Source organism: Myotis brandtii, unplaced genomic scaffold (assembly GCF_000412655.1).
Source record: "Myotis brandtii unplaced genomic scaffold, ASM41265v1 scaffold766, whole genome shotgun sequence".
Lineage (NCBI taxonomy): Eukaryota > Metazoa > Chordata > Mammalia > Chiroptera > Vespertilionidae > Myotis > Myotis brandtii.
The window spans coordinates 1-23,046 of NW_005371060.1; the positions used below are offsets into that span (position 1 = coordinate 1).

Sequence of the window (23,046 nt, forward strand, 5' to 3'; positions counted from 1 at the left end):
TGGCGCTGTGGGTGGGGAATTGGCGCTGTGGATGGGGCATTGGAATTGGCGCTCCTCCCCTGCGTAGAGTCTAGTGTCCATGCACAAAGCTCTGCACCAGCTCCTTTCACTTAGGCAGGCAGAGCAGTGGCCACACATCTGGAGGCATAACTGGCCACAGCTGGGGGGACACTCAGGCTAGTACAGAAGCTCAGACAGTCTGGCTGACTTCACAGCCCACCCACTGGGATAGGGGAGGGGTCAGGACTGGCTCAAGATCTGGGTGTCTGGGTGTGTGTCTGCCTGTGGAGTGTGAGGCAGTGCAGAGGGGGCCCAGGCCCCGAGTGGGACAGGTGATGAGTCCTTGCTTGCCCGCCCTGCAGACTCCACCAACCGGGATTCGCTGGACATGATTGAGCGCTGCATCTGCCTGGTGTGCCTGGACGCCCCGGGGGGCTTGGAGCTCAGTGACACCAACAGGGCGCTCCAGCTCCTTCACGGCGGAGGCTGCAGCAAGAACGGGGCGAACCGCTGGTACGACAAGTCCCTGCAGGTGAGTCGCCCCTGCCGCGTGGCCAGTGGCCCGAGCCAGCACTGCTCACGTGGGGCTGACCCGCTCTCCGGCCTCTGCTGGCCAGGATGCTGCATGCGAGGCCCAGGGAGCTGGAGGGGTTGGAGATGTGGCCTTGGTGTCAGCCCAGGAGCAGGTGGCCAAACCCCACTCAAGCTCAGTAACCTTCCAGCAGCCGGTGCCTTGCTGGGTCCTCTGGGTCGGCCCTGGGCTCACTCCCCATCTCCCACCACACACTGTAAGGTGAGGGCCTGCCAGGGCCCCCACCAAACAAGTCCTCAACACGTTCAGCAAGAATCACATCTGATGCCCAGAGATGTTTTGTGTTTCTGAGTTTCTGTCACCCTGGCTGGCCGTTGGACACACCTCCCTTCATCCCTGGGAGGTAGGGCAGCCCAGCATCTCCACAGAAGAAAAATCAAAATAAAATAAAGCAATTCATTTTTTTTTTTCATTTGTATGACGTTAGCTCAGAAACAAGGCACTTGCCTTGGTCTGGAGAAAACACTCATGCAGATGGGGGGGGCGGGGGGGGGGCCACTCATTCCCGTTCTTACATCCTTTTTGCCCCAGCATGCCCACCCTAAATCTAATCTTGTTTGTTTTTAAAGCCACCGCACTGTCACAGTGACCCAATTAAACAGCAGAATGATCTCTGGCTTCGGGTTGGCATTGCTCACACGTAATGAGCGTTTAGGCTTATTTTGTCCTCCTCTGCCCTGCGTCCTGCAGTTACCCTCTCGTCGGGGTGCATATTGCTGCTGCTACTTCCGATGTGTCCTCGCTGCTGCGCTGGCTGTGTCAGCCTTCATGGAGATGCTAATGGCTTACCTTCCACGGAGCAGCTGTGGGAGGGAAATAATATAATGGAGGTACAGGACATGAAGCATAGTAAGGCTTGGCAGCAGTCGTTAAAAGGCCCTGTTTGCCTGCCTTTCTTTTAGTGGCAGGGACAGAAAAACATCAGTGTGTGAGTGGGCACCGTCCTCCCCTCCCGGCCTCATGTGGGGACTGTACCCACCTCTGTGTTCTGTTGGAGGTGGGGCAGGTTACCAGGCGAGCTGGAGAAGCCCGCTGGCTGCTGGCTTCATGGACAGGAATTGGAAGAACAGAGAGCATCCTGGGACAGAAGGCAGGGGCACTGGGGGAGGGGCGAGAAAAGGGAGGAGCTCTGAGAGACTCTCTGTGGGAAGTTTGAAGAATGGGAGCGAAGACTGGGGCGGCTGGCAGCTGTGGGCCCCTGGGGGAGAGTGGAGACAGTGGGCCCGGTGTGTGCTGTGTGCCGTGTGCCTGGCAGGGTTCAGTAGCTCTCAGTAGCTCGTTCGCTCGCCTGGTTGGTTACGGCTGGGGGGCTAGTGTCTCCTGAGTGTGGCGAGCTGGCCGAGCTCCCGGCGGCCCTGCTTTACTTGGGTGATGCTGTAAGAGTCGATGCTCATTTTCATTCTTTTCTCCCAGTGTTTCTGTGCACAGTATGTCCCTTTTCCCTGCCAGCTGACTACAGCCTCTGTAAGATCATGAAAATCCATAAGTCCCCGTCCCAGTTCCCATGGTCCTTCCATGTGCCTTCTCTGGAGCCCTCAGATCAGTGCTGTGAGCCAGCCCTGTTGGAGGCATGTCCGCCAAGAGCGGACGGAAGCCAGAGGAGGTGCCTGTGGGCCTCTCCCAGCCGCGGCCCCAGCCAGGGTGGAGTCGGGTCCTGATACACCTTTTCCTCACTCCCATCAGGGGAGGTTTTGTTTCTCCGGAGGAATCTGTGCGCCGTCCAGGTTGGAGTGTTATCTTTCATTCGGTCATCCAACAAAATCATTGAGCACCTGCCATGGGATGGACACTGGTCTAGATCCTGAAAATAAAACCAGTGGTGCCCAAACACACAGGGGCCACCAGGCACCCCCTCACACAGTGCAGTAAGGATGGTGGCCCTGCCACCCCCTGTGAAGGGGACTCAGGGCTCACAGACACTGAGGGAACGGGCCCACGACTGACGGAGAGTGTGCCCAGCTGTTCAGGGGTCACTGGACCCTGGGCTGCGCCTGCCCTGCCCAGAGCATTTCTGGGAGGGCACTCGGGGCCATGCTGAGTGCGATGCCCACAGGCTCGGGCCCTGGCAGCGGCGTGCAGTGTTCTTTTCGGGAGATAACGTGCTTTGGTGGCCTCAAGGAGGGGTCCCCTACGGTGGCCAGGGGCCCCGGCCTGGAGCCGAAGGGCAGGTGTGAAATGCTGACTCCAGAGACCTGCTCACATCTCTTCTACTTGCAGTTTGTGGTGGGCAGGGACGGCACCTGCGGCGTGGTGTGCGAGCACTCCCCGTTCGACGGCATCGTCCTGGTGCAGTGCGTGGAGCACCTCCTCAAGCACATGTGAGTCTGGGGGCAGGACCTCCCGGCAGCCAAGCAGCCCACGAAACCAGGAGGCCACATGGGCTGCACTAGCCTGGAAAGTGTCAGCAAAATTGGATTTGCAAACCAGACTCCCTAGCAGCCAAGCGGCCCACGAAACCAGGAGGCCACATGGGGCTGTGCTAGCCTGGAAAGTGTCAGCAAAATTGGATTTGCAAACCAGCTTGAAAGGGACATTTTACACCTTACCAGCCACGGACAGCGGGTTTAGAGCAGTCAGGGAGAGGCGTGGCAGCTCTTAGCTAATCAGAAACATCTCTTCAGCCCAGGGAGGCTCCCATCCACCCTATTGTGAGCCCCGAGCCCAGGATGGCGGCCTGAAGACCCAGCACGGAGGGAAGGGCTGTAGCTACACCTCCTTCCATCCATCGGCTGGGCCTCCCTCCCTCGCTTTCGAGCTGGCCGGACTAAGGGCTTCGCTGGCCTTTAAACACACCGCGTTCCTGCTTCATTTATGACTTTTCTCATGCTCTCCTTCTAGAACCTTCTCCCTGAATCTAAGTTCTAAACCTCTTCCATGATGTGGGAGCTCTTTAGGGTCACTGAAAACCCAACCAACCCTTGCAAACAGAACAGCACAGTTTGCTTCAATTTTTCTCCAAATGTTTTATAATTGTTAGTGGTATATGTAGTTGAACAGGAAAATTATTATTAATATTGGCTTTGGAGTCGGGTGGAACTGGAGGGACCCTGGCCTGCCCCTTGCTAGTCTGGGTGGCCTCTGAGCCTCAGGGCAGTGGCTGGGCAGCTCCTGCCCACTGACCCTCCAGCCGCTGGGACGGCTGCGGAGGCCCCGAAGCTGCTGCCCGCAGCCCCGGCACAGGCTGCAGGAGGGCCCTCTTTGCCTGCAGGGTGAGCAGCAAGAAGCTGGTCCGAGCTGACTCCGTCAGTGAGCTGCCGGCCCCCCGGAGGCTGAGGTGGAAATGCTCCCCCGTAATTCAAGGCTTCCTAGCTTCCTCCGCAGAAAAACTTCAACGGTAAGGAAAAGCCCGTCTCCTTTGGGGTGATGCTCTGGGGTTACCCCATATCCTCCTTCCTGACCTGGCTGCTGAGGCACCCTGAAGCATTCCAGAGACCCCGCTCCTCCGCCCCCACCCCACATGGAAATGTAGGCAAAGTGAAGGGGGGTTATAACTCGGAGGAAATGGCCTTGCTGAAGGATCCATCATTTCCATAAAATGCAAACGCGCAGCTATTTTTTTCCCAAGGGTTCCACCTGACTGAGCAGAGTCGAGGCGGGGAAACCATCCTGTTGGAGGAGTAATAAACAACTGGTTTGAATAGTTCATTTGAATCCAAGCTACTTCAATTTGCTTGAATTTACACTGCAACTTGATAAGGGAACTTTTATTCCCAAGGGCAGTTCAGGCCCTAATGGGACCCCAGCAGGGGGGCCAGGGACAGGTGTGGGCCCCTCTGGGGGTGGGGTGCAAGGTGTGGAGAGAGCCGTGGGCTGACAACTGAATCTGGACCTTGGTTAGTCATTCCCTTGTTCAGTGAATGTGAGTGCATTCATTCATTCATTCATTCGACCAACATATGCAGACTCCAGCCTATGCCAGGCCTGTGCTAAGACTCTGAGGACACAGAGGTGATGTGCCAGGGGCCTGCCCTCCGTACTTTAGTGGGGGAAGTGGACCCCACAGCAAAGGTGTGTGATGCAGTAACCCAAACCCACAGAGAACACAGGAACTGTATTCTGTGAGGAGCCCTGGAGGACTTTGTGCAGGGGTTTTGAGAGCCAGGAGGAGCCTGTGGGAACAGGGTAGGTGAGCTGGATAGAGTGTGACTGGGCTTGGAGGCCGAGGGGCAGGGAGGACAAGGTCACTGGGAGCTGCTGGGGAGGTTGGCGGGCCTTTGTGGAGGAGGGGTGTCCGCTGTTCATCCCTAAGGTGGTGCTGATATCTCAACCTTGGGCAGCTGTGTGGGGATAAGCCGAGCACTAGGAGGGTGAGCTGGTTGCTGAGCCCGGGGTGAGGGGAGGAGCCTGCTCACTTTTAGGAGTTGGAGCAGGCCCGCTTGATCCTGAGGCCCCCAGCTGCTTTCTGGAGGCCCAGGAGCAGCCAGAGAGGCCTGTGGGTGGGGAAACAGAGGGTCCTGAGCTGCACATGGAAAAGGGTGGGGTCCGAGTGGGCAGAGTCTGGGCAAAAGGTTTCCAGGGGGCTGTGGTGACCGTGAGCTCAGCCTGTGTGGGGCCGGTGAGTCAATGGGCCAGGCGTTCCCATGGGAACAGGCTCTCTGCGTTCTGAGTCCCCAGACCTGACATGGCCCCACCGAGAGCTGAGGCCACGTGTGTGCGGCAGGAGAAACAGTTCCGGGGTGGGGAGCGGGGAGGACGAAGGCAGGGAGCGCCAAGTCCAGAGGGAGCGAGTGTGTGAGTGGGGCCAAGGTTGCCCCTAGGGTTCTGCTGGCACATGGCTGGTGGGTGTGTGGTGTGGACCTTGCTGGGCACTGCTCCAGTGGGCAGTCAGCCCAGACCCCAAGCTCATTATGAAGGAGGAGATTGGTCATTACTGGGGGGCAGGAAGGGAGAATCCTGTGGCCACTATTGGGGGGCAGGAAGGGAAAGACCTGTGGCCACATTGGGGGGCAGGAAGGGAGAGGCCAGTGCTCAGGGTTCAGTGTAGACTCGGGGAACCTTCCTGCTACTCTGACAGTGACTCATGGGCAGCAAGGGCCTGGGTGTGGCATGGAGCAGCAGCAGCAGTTTCTGGGTAAAATGGATGTTTAGTCACCAGCAGGCAGCCTTCGCTGAGTGCAACAGGGATGAGTCTCAGAGAGGAGTGCTACGCGCAGCCATCTGAGAACTGGGCTTTTCCCTGGACAAAGAGGGTTTGCGGACCTGGCAGAATGGCCCAGGTGCCAAAGGAATCCATAGGGAAGCTGGACACACCTTCCAAACAGGCCAATGAACGGCCTCTCCCAGGCTCACTTCCGCAGGGCTGCTAAGATTTGGTTTGTTGGCCGTGTTCTCCCTGCCGTGCAAATGCCTCTCCTGCCCTCCCTGCAGCCAGGCCCATCTCCCTCGAGCCAGGCAGGCCACCATCCACCCAGCCACGCCCCACCTTCAGTCGAGAGTGAGCCTGGCCCAGCATGCCCTGTGCCACGCTCCGTTCCTGCAGGGCAGGCACCGTCCTGGACCTCTGAGTGCTGGCACCGTGCAGGCTCAAGAGACTTGGTTAGACTTGGATGTGTGCATTCTATTTTGCATGAAATCAAACATCTTCTCTTTTTTCCACAGAATAGTAAAGAATCTCGACTTCGTGGTTTATAAGTTTGACAACTACGGGAAAACGTTCATCAAACAGCAGAAGTGCAGCCCCGACGCCTTTATTCAGGTGGCCCTCCAGCTGGCCTTCTACAGGTGAGCGGAGCCGCCCGGGGCTGCGACAAGCTGCTCTGACTCCAGAGTCTAGAAGCACCGGAGGGAGGAAGGCCTCTGTGGGCTGGGGGGCGGGTGGAGGACCGGGGCGGCCTGCTTGGAAGGAGGTGCCACCTCACAGGGTTTCAAGGTGTAAAACCTTCTCAGAAGGGAGAAGGCGTCCCAGTCAGGCAGGTGCCTGAGCCACGGCCAGGGGCACAGAGCACAAAGGCAGGAACGAGCTAACCAAGGCCAGGCCGGCGGTGGGGACATCGGGTTGAGAAGGTGCACCTCCTCCTGAGCTCATCCAGTCCACCTGGTCCCTGTAGCTGCAGCACAACCTCCTGTTTTCCTGGCCTCAATAGTGAAATGGAACTAGCGTCCCTCAGTGGGTCAGGTCAAAGGTTTAGGAATCATCCTTGATTCATCCCTGTCTCTTGTCCCCCACCAACTCAGTTATTTTCCACATGTCTCTTTGCCCTTCACCTCCATCCACCTCCCTCCCCCTCCGTTGGCCCCTCCAGAGCCCCTGCCACCTCGTGCTTGGCCAACCGCAGCATGCTCCCCGGGGTCTCTGCCTCCCACCTGGCTCACTAGATCCTGTCTTCATAAAGCGTGAAGTTGGAAATACGCAAATGAGATTCTCATTTACCACCTTGGACCTCCCAGAATCCAGGCTTAGCAAGTTCCTATGAGCTGGCTCCCCTGGGGTCTCCCCCAAGCTCTCCTATCTCTGGACCTTTGCTCTGGCTGCGCTTCTGCCGATTCACCTGTCACCACCACTCTTCTCCTGCCAGCTCCTTCCCACGACTCAAGGCCTTTCGTGACCCCTTATCTAAGACAGGCACCTCAGGCCCCTTGCCACCCAGTCCTCTGTCAGACCATTGTCTCTCTTTTCCTTTTGTGGCGGTTGTGATTCATGTGAACTACCTTGTCCATTGATTTGTTGACTTTGCTTTCTAGACTGTCCCTCCCAAGCATGACACTCGGGGTACCTTGCACACCCGGCACAGAGTAGGCCTCAGGCACTGAGTCAAATGTGAGAAGACACAACGTGAGTGTCAGCTAGGGGTGGCATGGCCAGGTCTGTGATTTAGAAAAACCTCTATAGTGGTAGGGGGTAAGGGTTGAAGGCAGAGTGTAGATGCTAAAACTAACATGCAAAGTAGATCTTCCTCAAGATAGGGCGCTCCAGGGCTCAGGGCTCCAGGGGCGACAGCTCATAGGCTGGCATGACGGCAAATTGCAATCGTCCACCAGATCTGCTTTCGGTTTGCAACATCCAGGGACACGAAGTGACCTTGTCTAAAGCTGAGCGAGGCAGTCTCAGCAAAGAGCAGGCAGCACGTGTGGGTCCTAGTGGCCTGTGGGGCCATGACTCCTGGGAAAGGGAGCAGCCACTCTGACAATCTGTCTTCTTAACTCATTGGGGAAGTCTGGCGTCACCCCGCATTGCCAGGACGCAGACCTTGTCACCATAGAACTGCGGCAGGACCTGTGTCTGGAACTGCAGTCAGTGTCATTCTGATACATAACAACTGGCTGAAATGGGCCGTGAGGCCAGGGTCCTGCTGGAGCCATGACTGCCTGCCCCCCTCAGTGAGCACTTCAGAGCTTCAGATCCAAAGCCAAGAGGAACCTACACAGAGCACCCCCTCCTCATGCGATCGTTGCTGTCACTGGACCTGGGCAGGAATGGACATGGCCAGAGGCTCAGGGGCTCATGAATAGCTAAAACATGGAGAACATTCTCCAGAGTCTAAGCTTGAATTAAAAAACAAAAAAAAAAAAATCTGCTCCTAGATTCAGTAAGAACCTGGAAGCTGCCTACAGGGAGGTTGACCAGTACCCAGCCAGTGAGGGCGTCTGTTTGCCTCCAGGGACATGGAGACACAGGGAAGGAGCTCCCTGCCAGTGTCCTGGGGAAATGAGACAGAAGGGTAATGGAAGCGTAGTCACTTGTACACCAAGCAAACAGAGCCAAGCACTGTGCCCAGTCGACTTGGCCTTCCGCCCTCCTGGAGGCCACCCAGCGTGGGAGAGACGTACCTGAGGAGGCCGAGACCCAGGGCTGTCACTGCTCTTCTTCTCAGTTCTGTGTCTTTCCCTTCCCCAACCCCCAAACCAAGGACTTTACTGACTGGTAAAGAAAGGTGTGTGCCAGCCAGGTCTGCAAGCGCAAGCCTAGGGTGCTGGTCTGGTTCGTGCCTAAGGAAGAGAGGGCCTCTGGCTGTAGGGGGGAGTGGCCTGCTGACCTGTCGCGGCTTTCCGGAGGAGAGGCGCACCCAGGGGTGCCCAGGGGTCTGTGGGGAGCCCAGGTGCTTCTGGACTTCACACCCATGACCACTGAGGCCCCTCCTTGCCTCCATCCATAGTCCATGCGTGAATTGTTTTAAATAAAACAGGATTCTCTCGGGGGCGTGAATGATTAATTACACAATTATTCTATTCTGTGCTATTAATCAAAGATTCATCAGGTCTTGCAGAAAATTCTAGGTTTCCCACTAGGTTGGGATTTTTTACAGCTACTTTGTATTTTGCTTTATACCTGTGCAGTGTCACCACTGTATGGAAATGAACATAGCTCTTAATATTAGCGACTCTGGCATTCATCTTGGGAAGCCTCCTAGAGCTCTATTACCATTAAAATGAAATACTCTGCCAAGCAAAGCCAGGACTGTAAAACTAAAGCCGCCCGGGCTATCTTTCTCCTGGTTTCTGAGTCCCTGAGGATGCATCACCTTTGCACTCATCCCTCATCTGTGCAGGCTCCATCGCAGACTCGTGCCCACCTATGAGAGCGCATCCATCCGTCGCTTCCGGGAGGGACGGGTGGACAACATTCGATCAGCCACTCCAGAAGCACTGAGGTTTGTGAAAGCTGTCACAGACCAGGAGGCTGCTGTGCCGGTAAGCCCTGCTCCGTCTGAGGGGTCTCAAGGGAGCCGCCCCTTCAGCCTGCTCGTCACTGAGCAGCCTCTTAACACCCCACATGCTTCAAGTCTGGTCTGTTTGCAGGATTCCGAAAAGTTGCTGCTCCTGAAGAGTGCCATCCGCGCCCAGACGGAGTACACAGTCATGGTGAGTGCCAGTGCACAGGCCCGGTGAGTACCCAGGCTCTGCCACGCCTGAGCACATGACCGTGGGCTATGCCAGGACAGGCCCCCAGCACAGGCTGGGTGGCAGCTGAGCCACCAACTGTCCAGCTACTTGGCAAGGCCACCTGGCTCTCAGAACCTCCTCCCTCTTATTTTTAGAGCCTAGGTAACATACCACTGCTGCCTTCTACAGGGATTTCATGAGAATACAATGAATGGGCTTTGAAACAAGAACAATAATAATAGCACCAACTATGCATAGCAATTCCACTTTATACAAGAGAAGTCAAATGCGAGGGGATTGCACCTGGGCCTGGCAAGCTGCAGGGGCCTGCACACCACGCACAGCCACAGGCCAGGCAGCGTCGATCCCACCCAGGGCTGATTTTGCCTTCTTATTCTCCATGCTTTTGTTTATGCTGCCTGTACTGGTAAATATAAAGTCAGTGAAAATTAATAGTGACATTAAAGTTGTAAGGGAAATGTTTCCTTAGTTTAGAGAAAGGATTTATTTTTTTAGCACTGCAAGCCAGCATACAAACAATAGAGAATAAGCTAGGGCTGGTGATCAATATATTAATTGCAAATCATTCTGATACAGCCTTTGAAAAGAAGTTGACCAGATTTCACTCTATATAGTTGAAAGCAAGTACAATGCAAATCTGGGTTTTAGAACTAGCCAATGTAGATGTTTCTCCTTTTCAGTGCATGTGTCCTCTAGAATAGGTCCCTAATTCCTCTGAAGAGTGAAGTGCTTGTTCTGTTTGGGGAAAAGCAAGCTCACTCTCATGTATCCAATAGGTATTTTTTGGTTTCTGCTTTATGCCAGATAAAGTGCTGGGTGTTAGGAAATAAAAAATGCAGTCCGTAAATCCTGTCATTAGGGAGTTTCCTGAAGACTTCCTGGAGGAGGAGGTGCTTAATATGAGACTTGAAAGATGAGGAGGTTCTTGTAACAGACATAGAACAAGAGGATGGCCCAGAAGGGAGCAGCATGTGCAAAGAGAAAGTCTTGAGGGAATAAGACACATTGGAGGAAAAGCAATAGCTCAGTGTGTGCACGTTGGCAAGCACATTCTCACTCTTCTCATCTTTTTAGGGCTTTATTCTCAAATATAAACAGGCAGCCATAAAGCAGAACTAAGAAAGTCAATGCCAAGTGTTCTGAGTGGTTGCCTCTGGGGAGTGGGAAACAGTGCTGGCAAGGTGACATAAGCCTTTGGTTTATTTGGGTTATTAAACTATATAAATATATAACTTTGATAATAATTTCAACTTTTAGGAAAAAATTTAGAAAACTATCCTCCAAAGCATTACCATAAGGTTACTTTGTGTTAACTATTTTAAGTTGATGGGAACAACTAAAGAGAGAGATAGGGGCTGGGGAGAGGGGAGCTATGAAGATGCTTTGTAGGTAAGTCTGATGCCTGATTGGCCATGTCCGGGAAGGGACAGGGGGAAGGCACCAACTGTCCAGCTACTTGGCAAGTAGCCACCATGTAGCCTCCCAATATCTGGCAAGTATATTCGGCAGTGGCGGTGGAGAAAGGAAATTCCAGTGAAGGAGCAAATGTGGTCCAGGCCCCCATCCCATGTTCTCACAGCACCTATCGTTTCCTTCATAGCACTGACCTCGGTTGTTAATCACAGTTTATTTGAATGGTTGCTTAATATCTGCCTCCCACCACACATAAGGCTCCATAAGGTTGAGTCTAGGACTGCCTTGTTCTCTCTTGTCACTCCAGTGCCCAGCCACATCAGGCACATGGTAGGCACTCAATTAAGATTCTCTGAATGAATGAAAGACTGTATGGTGAGTCATTGTACTCATTATTGCTCATGGCTCTAATCCAAATAATCTGTTAAATCAACACCAGTTGCTAAGTTCAGAGATGGTGAAAACAGGGGTGGGTTGGCTGTTGCACAGAGTAGCTGCTTCTATCAATCTACAGAAGTCAGTGATTACACAGAGGTAACCAGAGAAGCCAGAAGTGCACTCTACTTCCTAGAGGGGCTCCGTCCTTCCCCCGTCCTACTGGGGCACGTCTAATGTGAGCTGTGGTTGTATAACATGTCTTTTCAGCCTATAATTAGGTGCATTTGGAGACTGGGGCCTCTGAGTCATCTTTATGCTTTCATTCCCAACTGAAAGAGAATAGCTGTCAAATCCAAACGTGCCTTGTAAACCTGAACAAAGTTCACTGTGATGGGAGGTTTCCTCTTATGTGGGGCTTAACAGCTAAGTGACCAACTTACGTAACTGTGACCGCGCTCCCCCCGCCCCCCCTCCCCACGCCAAGAGTTATTCACAATTGCCTTGATGTTGACCCAGAAGTTATCACTGTCGGTCAGAGGTGGCTCCCACCAAATTGTCCCAAACAGACATGTAATTCAGGCAAAACCAGTGTGTGTGCTACACATGCAGCCTCGAGTGGGAAAGCTGTAGAATGAGTGCCCTGGCCCACTGCCCACTCCCAGCCACACCATCACCCTGAGCGCCTCCGACAGAGCATCTTATCCTTTGATAAGAACTCAAATACCTTGTGATGATAAAAAGAAAAAACGTTTCTTCATTCAACAAACTTTCCCCTTGAAAATGTCAGCTGAGCCTCTGCTAAGATGTCTACTTTCTGTCTCAAAATTACTTCTTGGATTTTGAATCATTGAGTTGAATTGGTCCTGGGCCCATGAAATAGCTGCCAAGGTTCAGGAACAGATCTTAACACACTCTGTCCTCATTCCTCGGGCTCCCGCTGGAGGCTAAAGTGTTGGTTGTGGTGAGAGTCTGCGCAGTGACAGCCTGGGCATCCCTCGCCAGGCCTGCATGGGGCTGGGCAGTCCCTGGGCCCTGCACTCGGCTTCTTCTGCCCAGACTCCTTCCCTTCCCTACCCGAGAAGGAGTGGGATGGCCAGGCCAGCCTGCTCCTTTCACTCAGAGCCCCAAGTGGCTGTGATGGCACATGTCAGCAGGACCACGGGAGGGGACTCAGACGCACATCAGAAAGCAGCCAGGTCTGCACTCATCCTGGGGATGTAAAGTACACAGGGCCCGAGGAGCAGAGGCCACGCGGTAAAGCGGTCAGCCGGGGCCGCCGCCCACACACTGCCTGCAGCAAGCACTGCAGTAACTGCAGCCATGGGAGTCCTGCTTAGCACTGTGGACGGAGAGGAGGGGAGAAGGCACGTGGGAGCCACGTCTCGTTTCCTATTCTTTGTTCCCTGCTGCCCAGGCCATCACAGGGATGGCCATCGACAACCACCTGCTGGGGCTGCGGGAGCTGGCTCGGGACATGTGCAAGGAGCTGCCGGAGATGTTCACGGATGAGACATACTTGACGAGCAACCGATTCATCCTCTCCACCAGCCAGGTACAGCCCCGTGGTGCCCGTCGCCCAACAAGCCATTTAGTGTCACGAGTGGGCTTTCTAAAGAGCCTGGTGAATAGGGCCCTGGCTGAAGTCAGGCAAGACCATATCTCAACCTCACAAGCTTTGTGACTTTCTGCAAAATGACCTAAATGATCAGAGCACTGGGTGTCATCTTCTAAGTGGGGGTAATGACAGACGCCCCCTTAGCAGAGGTGGACAGGACAGGAAGCACCCAGTCTGGTGCCCTAACCATCACACTACTGCCTTTCAGTCTGCTACCCCCCAAGCCCGACAGGCCCAGAGTGAAGCTCTGGCCCAGCGAGGTGCGATGAGGGAGGTGGAAAGCCCAGCCAGGGCCCGGCCGACAGGGCCCTCCAAGCAGGACACAGCTATTGTTATAAAGGCCGTGCAACCCGCAGCAGGTGTGAGCTGCCAGCCGGCGGCTCCTAACCAGCACCGCAGGCTTGTCCTGTGGAGGATCACTGTCACAAAGGCAGGATGAAATCATTCGAGAAAGGCAGCCGTTTAGGAGAGAAAGCACCCCCCCCAATACATCAATTTACTAAAAGTCCACCTCATCTGTGAAAGGCTGGACATGGGCAATAAAAGGAGCTCATAGCACGTGTTTGAGGATAAAAGCCCACGCAGTAATTTGATTTTCTCATTACTGCAGTGAGCTCACTGACGTGGTTAAACGAGGGCAGAAACAACATAAATTCTTCAGGAAGCCATCCGTGGGCGAGAAGTGCTTTGGCATGGCTTTCTGGCCTGTGGCTGACGCATGGCAAATTTATCTGACAAGGAGGGGACTCTATTAGCAAGACTAATGATTTGTTCTGCCCGTTAAAAAAAAAACAACACAAAAAAATAGTGTCATTTCTGAAGGCCCGAGTACATGGTGCCCAGACCTATTGGTTTAAAACAGACCGCCCTGCACCTGCCCCCGAATGTGGTCCATTTCCCCCCAAGACACGCTAATAAAGTCAAGGGGGTGCAGTGGGTTTTTTCCATGGAAATGAACATTTATGACTTGAATGCCTTCAGAAACACATTTTCTGGGTTTGTGATCCGGATTACAAAATCTCGACGCTCTGAATTAAAAACATATTAGGTGCATAACTAAGTCTCCAATTGATGGCAAACTTTGAAACACCAGTGCTGAGTAACTGTGCGTGCCAGGCCATGGGGAGAAAAATCAGACCAGCCAAGCGGTGCTGACAGTAATTAAGGATGTGGGGGGATCGACAGAGGCGACGGGCCAGATTTCCTCCAGTTCATCAATTACCCCCTCTGGGAAGCCACTGAGCCGGTGGGTGTCACCAGGGTGCCATTTAGTAAATTACCCTGATTGCCTCGGTGCCTCGAACGGCCCCCAGGTGAGAGAGAGACTCAGCCGAGACCCAGCGGCAGGTGCATCTGGTAGCTCCTGACTCCACACGCAGAGCAGATTTCACACCAGGGAGTGGCTGATGGCCCCTCTTCTCCTGACGTCGTGCGGTGAGATGGGCTTGTTATGACTCTGGCCGTGGCCATCATGCTGACGCAGTCGGTTGGTTTGGTTAATTCAGTCAAACGCCCGGGTGGAAAATAGTCAGAGAAGCAAATATTCCATGGAGGCCGCGGTGCCAGACACCCTTCACTCCAGCGGGCTGCGGGTGGCATTTGGGAGCCAGGGCTGCTGACCTGTCCTCTCCCCAGGTGCCCACCACCATGGAGATGTTTTGCTGCTATGGGCCTGTGGTGCCCAACGGGTACGGCGCCTGCTACAACCCCCAGCCCGAGAGCATCCTTTTCTGCGTCTCTAGCTTCCACAGCTGCCCGGAGACCTCTTCCACCAAGTTTGCGAAGGCCGTGGAAGACAGCCTCGCGGAGATGGGCGGCCTCTGCAGCCCGCCACCGACCGCTGCCAGCAAGCCGCTGGTGACAAAGGAAAAGTGCCACTAACTGTGACTCCCACCACCACGTCTGCCCTCCCAGCCTAGCATTCTGCAGCTGCCAGACCCTTGCTGAACCCCTCTCCCACCCTCGCCCCAGCTTTCTGCAGCTCCCCTGTCCTCGGGGCCCCATGCGCAGCACAGTGAGATCCCCCAGCGCGGAGTGTCTGCAGGAGACTGTCCCTGTGCGCAGGAGTGTCCTTAGCTACAGACGGCGGCAGGCCGGGCCCTGATAACATTGCACAGGAGAGAAGAGCAGCCGGGCTCAGAAGGGGTCAGGTGAGGTGGGACGGGCACACTGACGTCCCTCACTCGCTGCCAGCAGGACCTAGCACGGCTGGGTCATGTTTTGCCCAACGGAAGGAAGAATGAGTCGCCTTATTAAGTGCAATGTACCTAGTGAATCATGAGGGAAGAGGCTAATCCAGGTCATTGCCTCTTTTCTTTTGGGGAGAAGTAGGGGCTTTGTTTTCGGATTCAAAGCAGCCTAATCATTCACAGGGCCTGCGCTGAGCTCACATTTAGCTGGGTAAGTACCCCTCCCCTGACACACACATACACAGCCCAAGTTAATCACCCCTCCCCGCCTCCCCTCCCCTGACACACACATACACAGCCCAAGTTAATGTAAAATAGTGACCTGGGCCCACGAAAACATTGCCCCTTTGCCTCCCAGGGGCAGCCTTCCATGGAGCTCAGCTTCTGATCTGGCTACTCTGGAAGGAACAACTCCCTGCCCCTGCCCCTGCCCCTGCCCCGGGGACCTGCTGCTCGCTGCCTCCCAGGGCCTCGGGCAGTCCCCGGTGAGAAAACACTCAGGCTGGGGCAAGCACGGGAGGGAGAGAGGGCCATCCGCTGCCCACGGACCCTGCACTGGCGTTTCCTCTGGTTGCTTCCTCACTCCCCTTCACTCAGAACAGGCCCCGCTATGGGATCTGCCTTTTAGAGGAGATGAGAGAGGGTTACATTGGGAGTTTTCTGTTGTTTACTCATTTGTTTTATTCATCCTTAGAGAGGCTTTTAAGAGCACTGCTGTGGCATCCATTTCAAGAAATGATCGTGGTGGCCCCAGCAGGGCATCCTTGGAGGATGCTGCCCGGGGATTCTGACTAAACCCATGTGGAGGGCCCAGGGCAGGGCTCTCCGCTGGTCTCAGGGCTGAGGGGCCAGCGGGCCGGGAGGGGGACCCGCCACGTCCAGAGCCAACCCTGATGGAGGGCAGACAGTCCACAGAACCTGAGTAGAGATTGTCCTGGAGGCTGTGATCAGCGAGGAGGTCTCCCCACCGGGGCACGTTTTTATGGGAAATCTAAAAGGACACGGAGCAGGGAGAACAATCAAACTGCACATCGCTGAGGCAGCTGCCTCTGTCCAGAGGAGGCTCCGAGTTCAGCTCTCTCCACTGCGGGTTCCTGGGTGGGGCGGGTCCTGAGAAGTCACCACAAACCCCACCTGCCCATCCTGCTGTGCTCTGTGCCGTTCTGAGCACCCACTCTGACCTCTTTCTGGGCCGCTGTGCGTGCTGCCTGCACCTCAGCCCGTGCTGAAGCGGGCAGGGCAGAGAGGGGGCAGGCATTTTGACCTTTGCTCAGCTCTTTGAAAACACAAGCAGCCACAAGCAGTCAAGTCCTTGAGGCCCGGGTTTTGGATTGAGGACTTGGGTGGGAGATTCCGGCACTGCCCATCGAAGTCATGGGTCTGTAGGTGCTTGCTCCTGCCCTCAGACATCACCTTCCTGCTCCCCTTGGACGTGGCAGCCAAGAGTCTAGGGCACACCGGGGACCTGCTGCCCCTCTGTAAGCGGACCCAGAGCCACTGGTCTGTTCTCACCGAGGACCATCGTGCAGACCTGCCTTCTCTTCTGGTTTCCCTCCGAGGACTTCTGGGCAGACAGAGATTGCCAGTCTGGGGCCCAGGGAACCTCCTCACAGGGGAACGAGAATGTGCCAACCTTGTGAGGCTGTGAGGATGGTAGATGGTGTGTGAAGGGCCTGCACAGCAGGTGGGCACTGGTGCCCACTGTCAGGATGGGGTTTCCCCAGTGGGCACTGTTCGAGGGATTTTTATTTCAAACTTCTTATACTGATTTGACAGAATCAAACTCACACCTGCCATTCTTTGAGCTGAGGAAGGAAACCGACTCTGCCTATCAGGTATCAGCCATGTGTTGTGGGGGCTTCGCGAAGTGTGAAGGGCCGTGTGGGGGGGAGGGATCCCTCTGCTGGGGGAGGGGCTGGGAGCTGGTCTTCCGCCTCCAAGCACAGGTGGGTGCACAGAGTCTTTATGCAAAGGCGACAGTGAGCCATGGTCACGGGCATCTCTGTGGGGACCCTGGTAAAGGAGACCTCCCCAGAGAGAAGGCAAATGCAACCTGGAGACAGTCATTTGGGGGGCAGTGCTGCATCATAAAAGTGTATTTGGCCACCTTACAATATGCTATGTTGCCAAAACATGTCGTTATTTGAGTTCTATTTTTATAAGATAGTTTTAGATTTATGGCAATAATCATGTGCATTTATAGCCTTTCCATTCTGAGTTATAGTTTTGTGCTTTAAATAAATCTATATATGACTAAAGAACTGTATATTTAAAACACTATATTCAAATTACTTAAAGACTATAAGTCTGTATTCAATAAAAAGTAATGCCAAGAAAGATGGTGTTGGCCCTTGTTTCTTCCCAGAAATGCTATTAAAATTTTGGCATAAATCTTGTGAGCTGGATCAGCAATTCATTTGCCTTTGTCTGAGGTCTGTCCGCAGCAGTGGTGGGTGTCCCAGGTACGGGGACTGAGAGAGGGGAGGGAGGAGCTTTGTCTTCCCTGGTGTGTGGGTGTGGCACGCCACCCTGGGGCTGCTGAGGGGCAGGGAAGCTTCATGGTGTTTGTGATAAGGTTGGCAGCAAGCTGGTGTCGAGTCGGGTGCCTCCATTTGGGCTCGCACAACATGCAGAGGTACAATGGAGTGGAGGGAAAGCACCAGGCACAGAGGCGGGATGCCTGAAATAGGAACCCAGCTCTGTCTCTAACTTACCATGGGTTTTGGGGATATCATTTCATCTATCTAACCCTCAGTTTCCCCATCTGTAAAATGGGGATGTTGATATCAGCACTACCCACTCCCAAGGTTGTGATGAGATGACATAAGATGGTTATTGTATGAAAACTTCCTACAGGTACCTGTGCACACAGGTGCCCTCAGCCTGCAAAACCCCAAGATACATTCCGAGCTGCAAGACCTCTGTAATCCTCAAAACCAGAACTGAAATTCCTCCAAACAGAAGCCGCAGCGCTTCCCAATCAGAGCCTAAAAAGAACCTCAAAGTGTATGATTTATGTGATTGGGATGCGGAAAAGGCATTATCCAAAAAGATGCGGGCTAGGATGTTCCACAGCGAATGGAAGATAGGAAGGCCCAGGATCTAAGAAACCTGGGTTTGCTCTTATCACATATATCACAACTGGCCCAGAAATAATCAGCTGTAGACAACAGAGAAGGGTATGACGGTCAACATGCAAAATGCTGCCACCCGCTCCTTGTTGACTCTGCAGGTCCTGTGGGGTGGATGTTGGTCAATTCAGGTTGAAATGCAGGGAAGAGTCCTTCCCAGTTTCACAAGAGGAACCAGAAGTTTCCAAATTACTCCTTAGCAGTTCTCCTTGGGGGTCAGGTGAGAATCAGTGTTGGGTTTCCTTTATAGATTCAGCCCATTTCCTGGTTGTGTTTCTCTGCGTTGTCCTTCTAAAGTGAGCAGGATGGGCCATATGCCACCCCAGGGGAAAGCTGGCCTCCCACCACGTAAGAGGACCTTTCTCGAAGCTTTGGTCTTCTCTGCTGCCCAAGGACCAGCTCTCTCCTTGTTTTTGTTTTTTGGTTTTTTTTTGTTTTTTTTTCCTACTGCTTCTCCCATCTCCTTGTGGGATTTCACTTCCTATTTCTGTACCTTATGTCATTGGGCCCCAGGATTCTGTGTTTGGTCTCTAATTTCTTATATTAAAGGAGCAGGAAAACAGCCAGCTGAGCTGATGCAGACAGGCCCCCTACCCCTACAAAAAAAACATACAAATAAAGAGAAATGTTTTGTTTTTTTTTTCCTACTGCTTCTCCCATCTCCTTGTGGGATTTCACTTCCTATTTCTGTACCTTATGTCATTGGGCCCCAGGATTCTGTGTTTGGTCTCTAATTTCTTATATTAAAGGAGCAGGAAAACAGCCAGCTGAGCTGATGCAGACAGGCCCCCTACCCCTACAAAAAAAACATACAAATAAAGAGAAAATTCTTTTAAACACAGAGATCACTTCGAGAAAGAAATCCTCACATGCCAGGAAAAAAAGAAGGATGTGCAACACAGAGCAGTGAGCAGGAGCTAAAGGTAAATACAACCAGATACAGACCTCAGAGGCTGATGCCCTGCAAGTTTAAAGGGCATAACCTCAGCCCATGCAAGGTGGGAAATACAGCCAAACTCCCCAGGTAAAACTGTAACCTCATAGAGGCATCCCAGCCCTATAGAAAGGACTAGAGAACCTCTCCCACCAACCCAGGGGAGCACTGAGAAACCACGCCATTCACTTAGAGCTGTAGGTAATGGGAAAAATGCATCAATGAGAAATGTAACTATAAACTGTGTCATATGTGGATGTGGAGTCTGAATTTAGACAAGTTAAATGTAAAGCTGGAATTACAAGCCAATAATTTGTTTTAATTGCCCGGGTCAATAAGACCCGAAGGGTCTCAGAAGCAAATGCAAAACCACTTTCCACTGCCACGAACACCACAAACACCCACAGGGGGAAAGTCCTCCATTAAAGATGAGCTCACAATCAAACAATACAAATGCCATAAGAATGGCTCACTGGAGGGAAAGTGGCAGATAAAACAAACAGGAAAATTAACATCATAAAGACTGGAGATAATAGATGACTCAAAAAATGCTATAAATCAATGTTTAACATTAAAAATAAATAAAAATAGAGAGAAGATACACGTAGGAGTTCAAAAGGGAAACAGTAGAGAGAATGGGGGCAGGGGGAATGGAGGAGTACTGTTCAAAGAGAAAATGGCTAAGAATATTCCACAGTCAGAGAAACACATCTTTCAAAACTCATGGTTCAAAGAAAAACTAACACAATTTTAAAATTTAGAGCAGAATGATAATAAAGATACTGCATATCAAAACCTCTGGGATATAACAAAAGTCATGTTTTCAGAGGAATTTATATGTTAAAATACTTACATCAGAAAAGAAGTCTAAAAATTGATGAACTAAGTGTAACTTAGAAAGTAAAAATTTTCCCTGCTGGCGTGGCTCTGTGGTTGAGTGTCAACCTATGAACCAGGATGTCACGGTTCAATTCCTGGTTAGGGCACATGCCCAGGTTGTGGGCTCGATCCCCAGTGTGGGGCGTGCAGGAGGCAGCCAATCGATGATTCTCTCTCATCACTGATATTTCTATCTCTCTTCCTCTCTGAAGTCAATAAATATATTTTTAAAGTAAATTTTTTTAAAGGAGTCAAACAATAAACTCAAAGAAAGCAGAAGAAACAGTAAAGTAATAAAGATTAAAAACAGCTATCAATACAGAATTAGAATATTCCAAAAATTCATATGGAACCACAAGAGAACCTGAATAGCCACAGCAATCTTGAGAAAGAAGAGCAAAGTTGGAGGAATCATGCTACCTGATATCAAACTATACTACAAGGCCAAAGTGATCAAAATACCATGTACTGGCAATAAAACAGACATATAGTCAGTGATGGCGAACCTATGACACGCGTGTCAGAGGTGACATGCGAACTCATTTTTTTGGTTGATTTTTCTTTGTTAAATGGCATTTAAATATATAAAATAAATATCAAAAATATAAGTCTTTGTTTTACTATGGTTGCAAATATCAAAAAATTTCTATATGTGACACGGCACCAGAGTTAAGTTAGGGTTTTTCAAAATGCTGACACGCCGAGCTCAAAAGGTTCGCCATCACTGATATAGATATATGAAACAGAATAGAGAGCCCAGAAATAAGCTCACAATTTTATGGTCAATTAATATTTGACAAAGGAGGCAAAAAGATACAATGGGGTAAAGACAGTCAATTTAATAAATGGTGTTAGGAAAATTGGACAGATACAGGCAAAAAAAGAAAAAGAAAAAGAAACCACCATCTTACACCATACCCAAGAATAAACTCAAAATAGATAAAAGATTTAAATATTAAACCCAAAACCATAAAAATCCTAGAAGAAAACATAGGCAGTAAAATCTCAGACATTTCTCATAGTAATATTTTTTCTGATATATCTCCTTGGGCAAAAGTAACAAAGGGAAAAATAAGCAACTAGGACCACATCAAACTAAAATGTTTTTGCCTAGCAAGGGAAACGATCAGCAAAATGAAAAGACAGCCCACTGAATGGGAAAACATATTTGCCAATGATACATCTGAAAAGGGGTTAATAACCAAAATTTATAAAGAACTCATACAACTCAATGCCAGAAAAACAAACAATCCAATTAAAAAATGGCAAAGGACCTGAATGAACAAAAGTAACAAACAAAATAGAAACCGACTGAGAACAGACTGACAGCTGTCATAGGAGAGGGTGTTGGGGGGCTGGGTGGAAAAGGTGAAAAGATTAAGCAAAAAAACATAAAACTCAGAGGCACATACAACAGTGTGGTGATTACCAGAGGGAAAGAGGGGTAGAGGGAGGTAGAAGAGGGTAAAGGGGATAAATGGTGATAAAAGGAGACTTATCTTTGGGTGGTGAACACACAGTACAATATACAGATGGTATACAATTCGAGTACACCTGAAACTGTATAATTTTATTAATTAATTAACCTTTGGGTGGCGAACACACAGTACAATATACAGATGGTATACAATTCTAGTACACCTGAAACTGTATAATTTTATTAATTAATTAATGTCACCCCAATAAATTCAATAATAAAAATTTTAAAAGCAGCTATCAATGAAGGAGAAAACAAAAAACAATAGAGAAGCTAGACGAAGTAAAAGTTGGTTCTTTAAAAAGACTAACAATATGCACCCCTATGTTCATAGCAGCCCAATCTACAATAGCTAAGATAAACACCCTAAGTGCCCATCAGCAGGTGAGTGGATTAGAAAACTATGGTACATCTACACAATGGAATACTATGCTGCTATAAAAAGGAAAGAACTCCTACCATTTGCAACAGCATGGATGGACCTGAAGAGCATTATGCTAAGCGAAATAAGCCAGTCAGAGAAAGATAAATATCACATGGTCTCACTCATTCGTGGAATATAAAGAACATCATAAACCAATGAATAAAAATAGATATAGAGACAGAGAAACATCAAACATACTGTCAAACTTCAGCAGGAAGGCAGGAGAAGGGAATGGATGGGGGTAAAAGATCAACCAAAGGACTTGTATGCGTGCATATAAGCATAACCAATGGACACAGACACTAGGGGGGGTGAGGGCATGTGCCAGGGGGTGGGGGGTGGAGGAGGCCGGGAGAGGTAAATGGAGGGAAGAAGGAGACATATGTACTACTATTTGTAATACATTAAACAATAGTAAAATAAAATAAAATAACTAACAAAATAGACGTTTCTGGTAAAACAAACTTAAAAATGAAAGTCAGAAATAAATAATATTATAAATCACATGGTCTCACTCATTCTTGGAATATAAAGAACATCATAAGTAGACATTTAAAATAAGAGAATCCATCAACCACTGTATGCCAATGAATTTGAAAACTTACATAAAAATAGAAAAATTATTAGGAAAATATAATTTGTTGAAAGTGATGCAAGAATAAAATTTCTGTATATTTTTATAAATCTTAAACTAAAGAAGTAGTTTAAAATCTTCCACTCAGTGAAAAGGGGGGGAGGGGAATAAAATTTTATACAGATGTTCTACCAAACATTCAAAGAAGTGATCAACAAGTCACAGGCAAGATAAATAAGGAGAAATCTATACATAGACACCTCACCAGGGTTTCCAATCCGTGCTGCACCCCTGAATCATCTGCGAAGGTTACTTGGCCCCTCTGAGTCTCCGTTTGATAAATACTAAATAACAAAGTACAACCTATTTTATAAGAATGGTAAAATGATTACATGAGCTAACATATGGAAAGTGCTTCGTATGTTGCCTGATACATACTTTCTGTAATTGTAAATACTGGCTATTGTTATTGATCAACACTTTCCATACCAGATTAAAATCCCCTGTTTACCTGACTATGAGCGTTGCTGAAGCAAATCATCTCTGACCACCACCACACCTTTTTGCACCCAGCAGTGGGCGCACAGTAGGTGGTGCAG

General features: G+C 50.9%; 1 protein-coding gene across 1 annotated transcript; it reads left to right on the plus strand.

The window, feature by feature from the left end:
• Positions 1–300: 300 nt before the first annotated feature.
• LOC102255670 (choline O-acetyltransferase) lies at positions 301–15,259 on the plus strand (the record flags this gene model as incomplete). The annotated part of the gene is made up of 8 exons (XM_014530715.1): positions 301–532; positions 2,810–2,910; positions 3,801–3,926; positions 6,191–6,313; positions 9,079–9,220; positions 9,329–9,391; positions 12,639–12,776; positions 14,475–15,259. Coding segments are annotated over 8 exons (1,171 nt in total), but the record flags the coding sequence as incomplete, so codon positions are not given.
• Between the last annotated feature and the right edge of the window lie 7,787 nt (positions 15,260–23,046).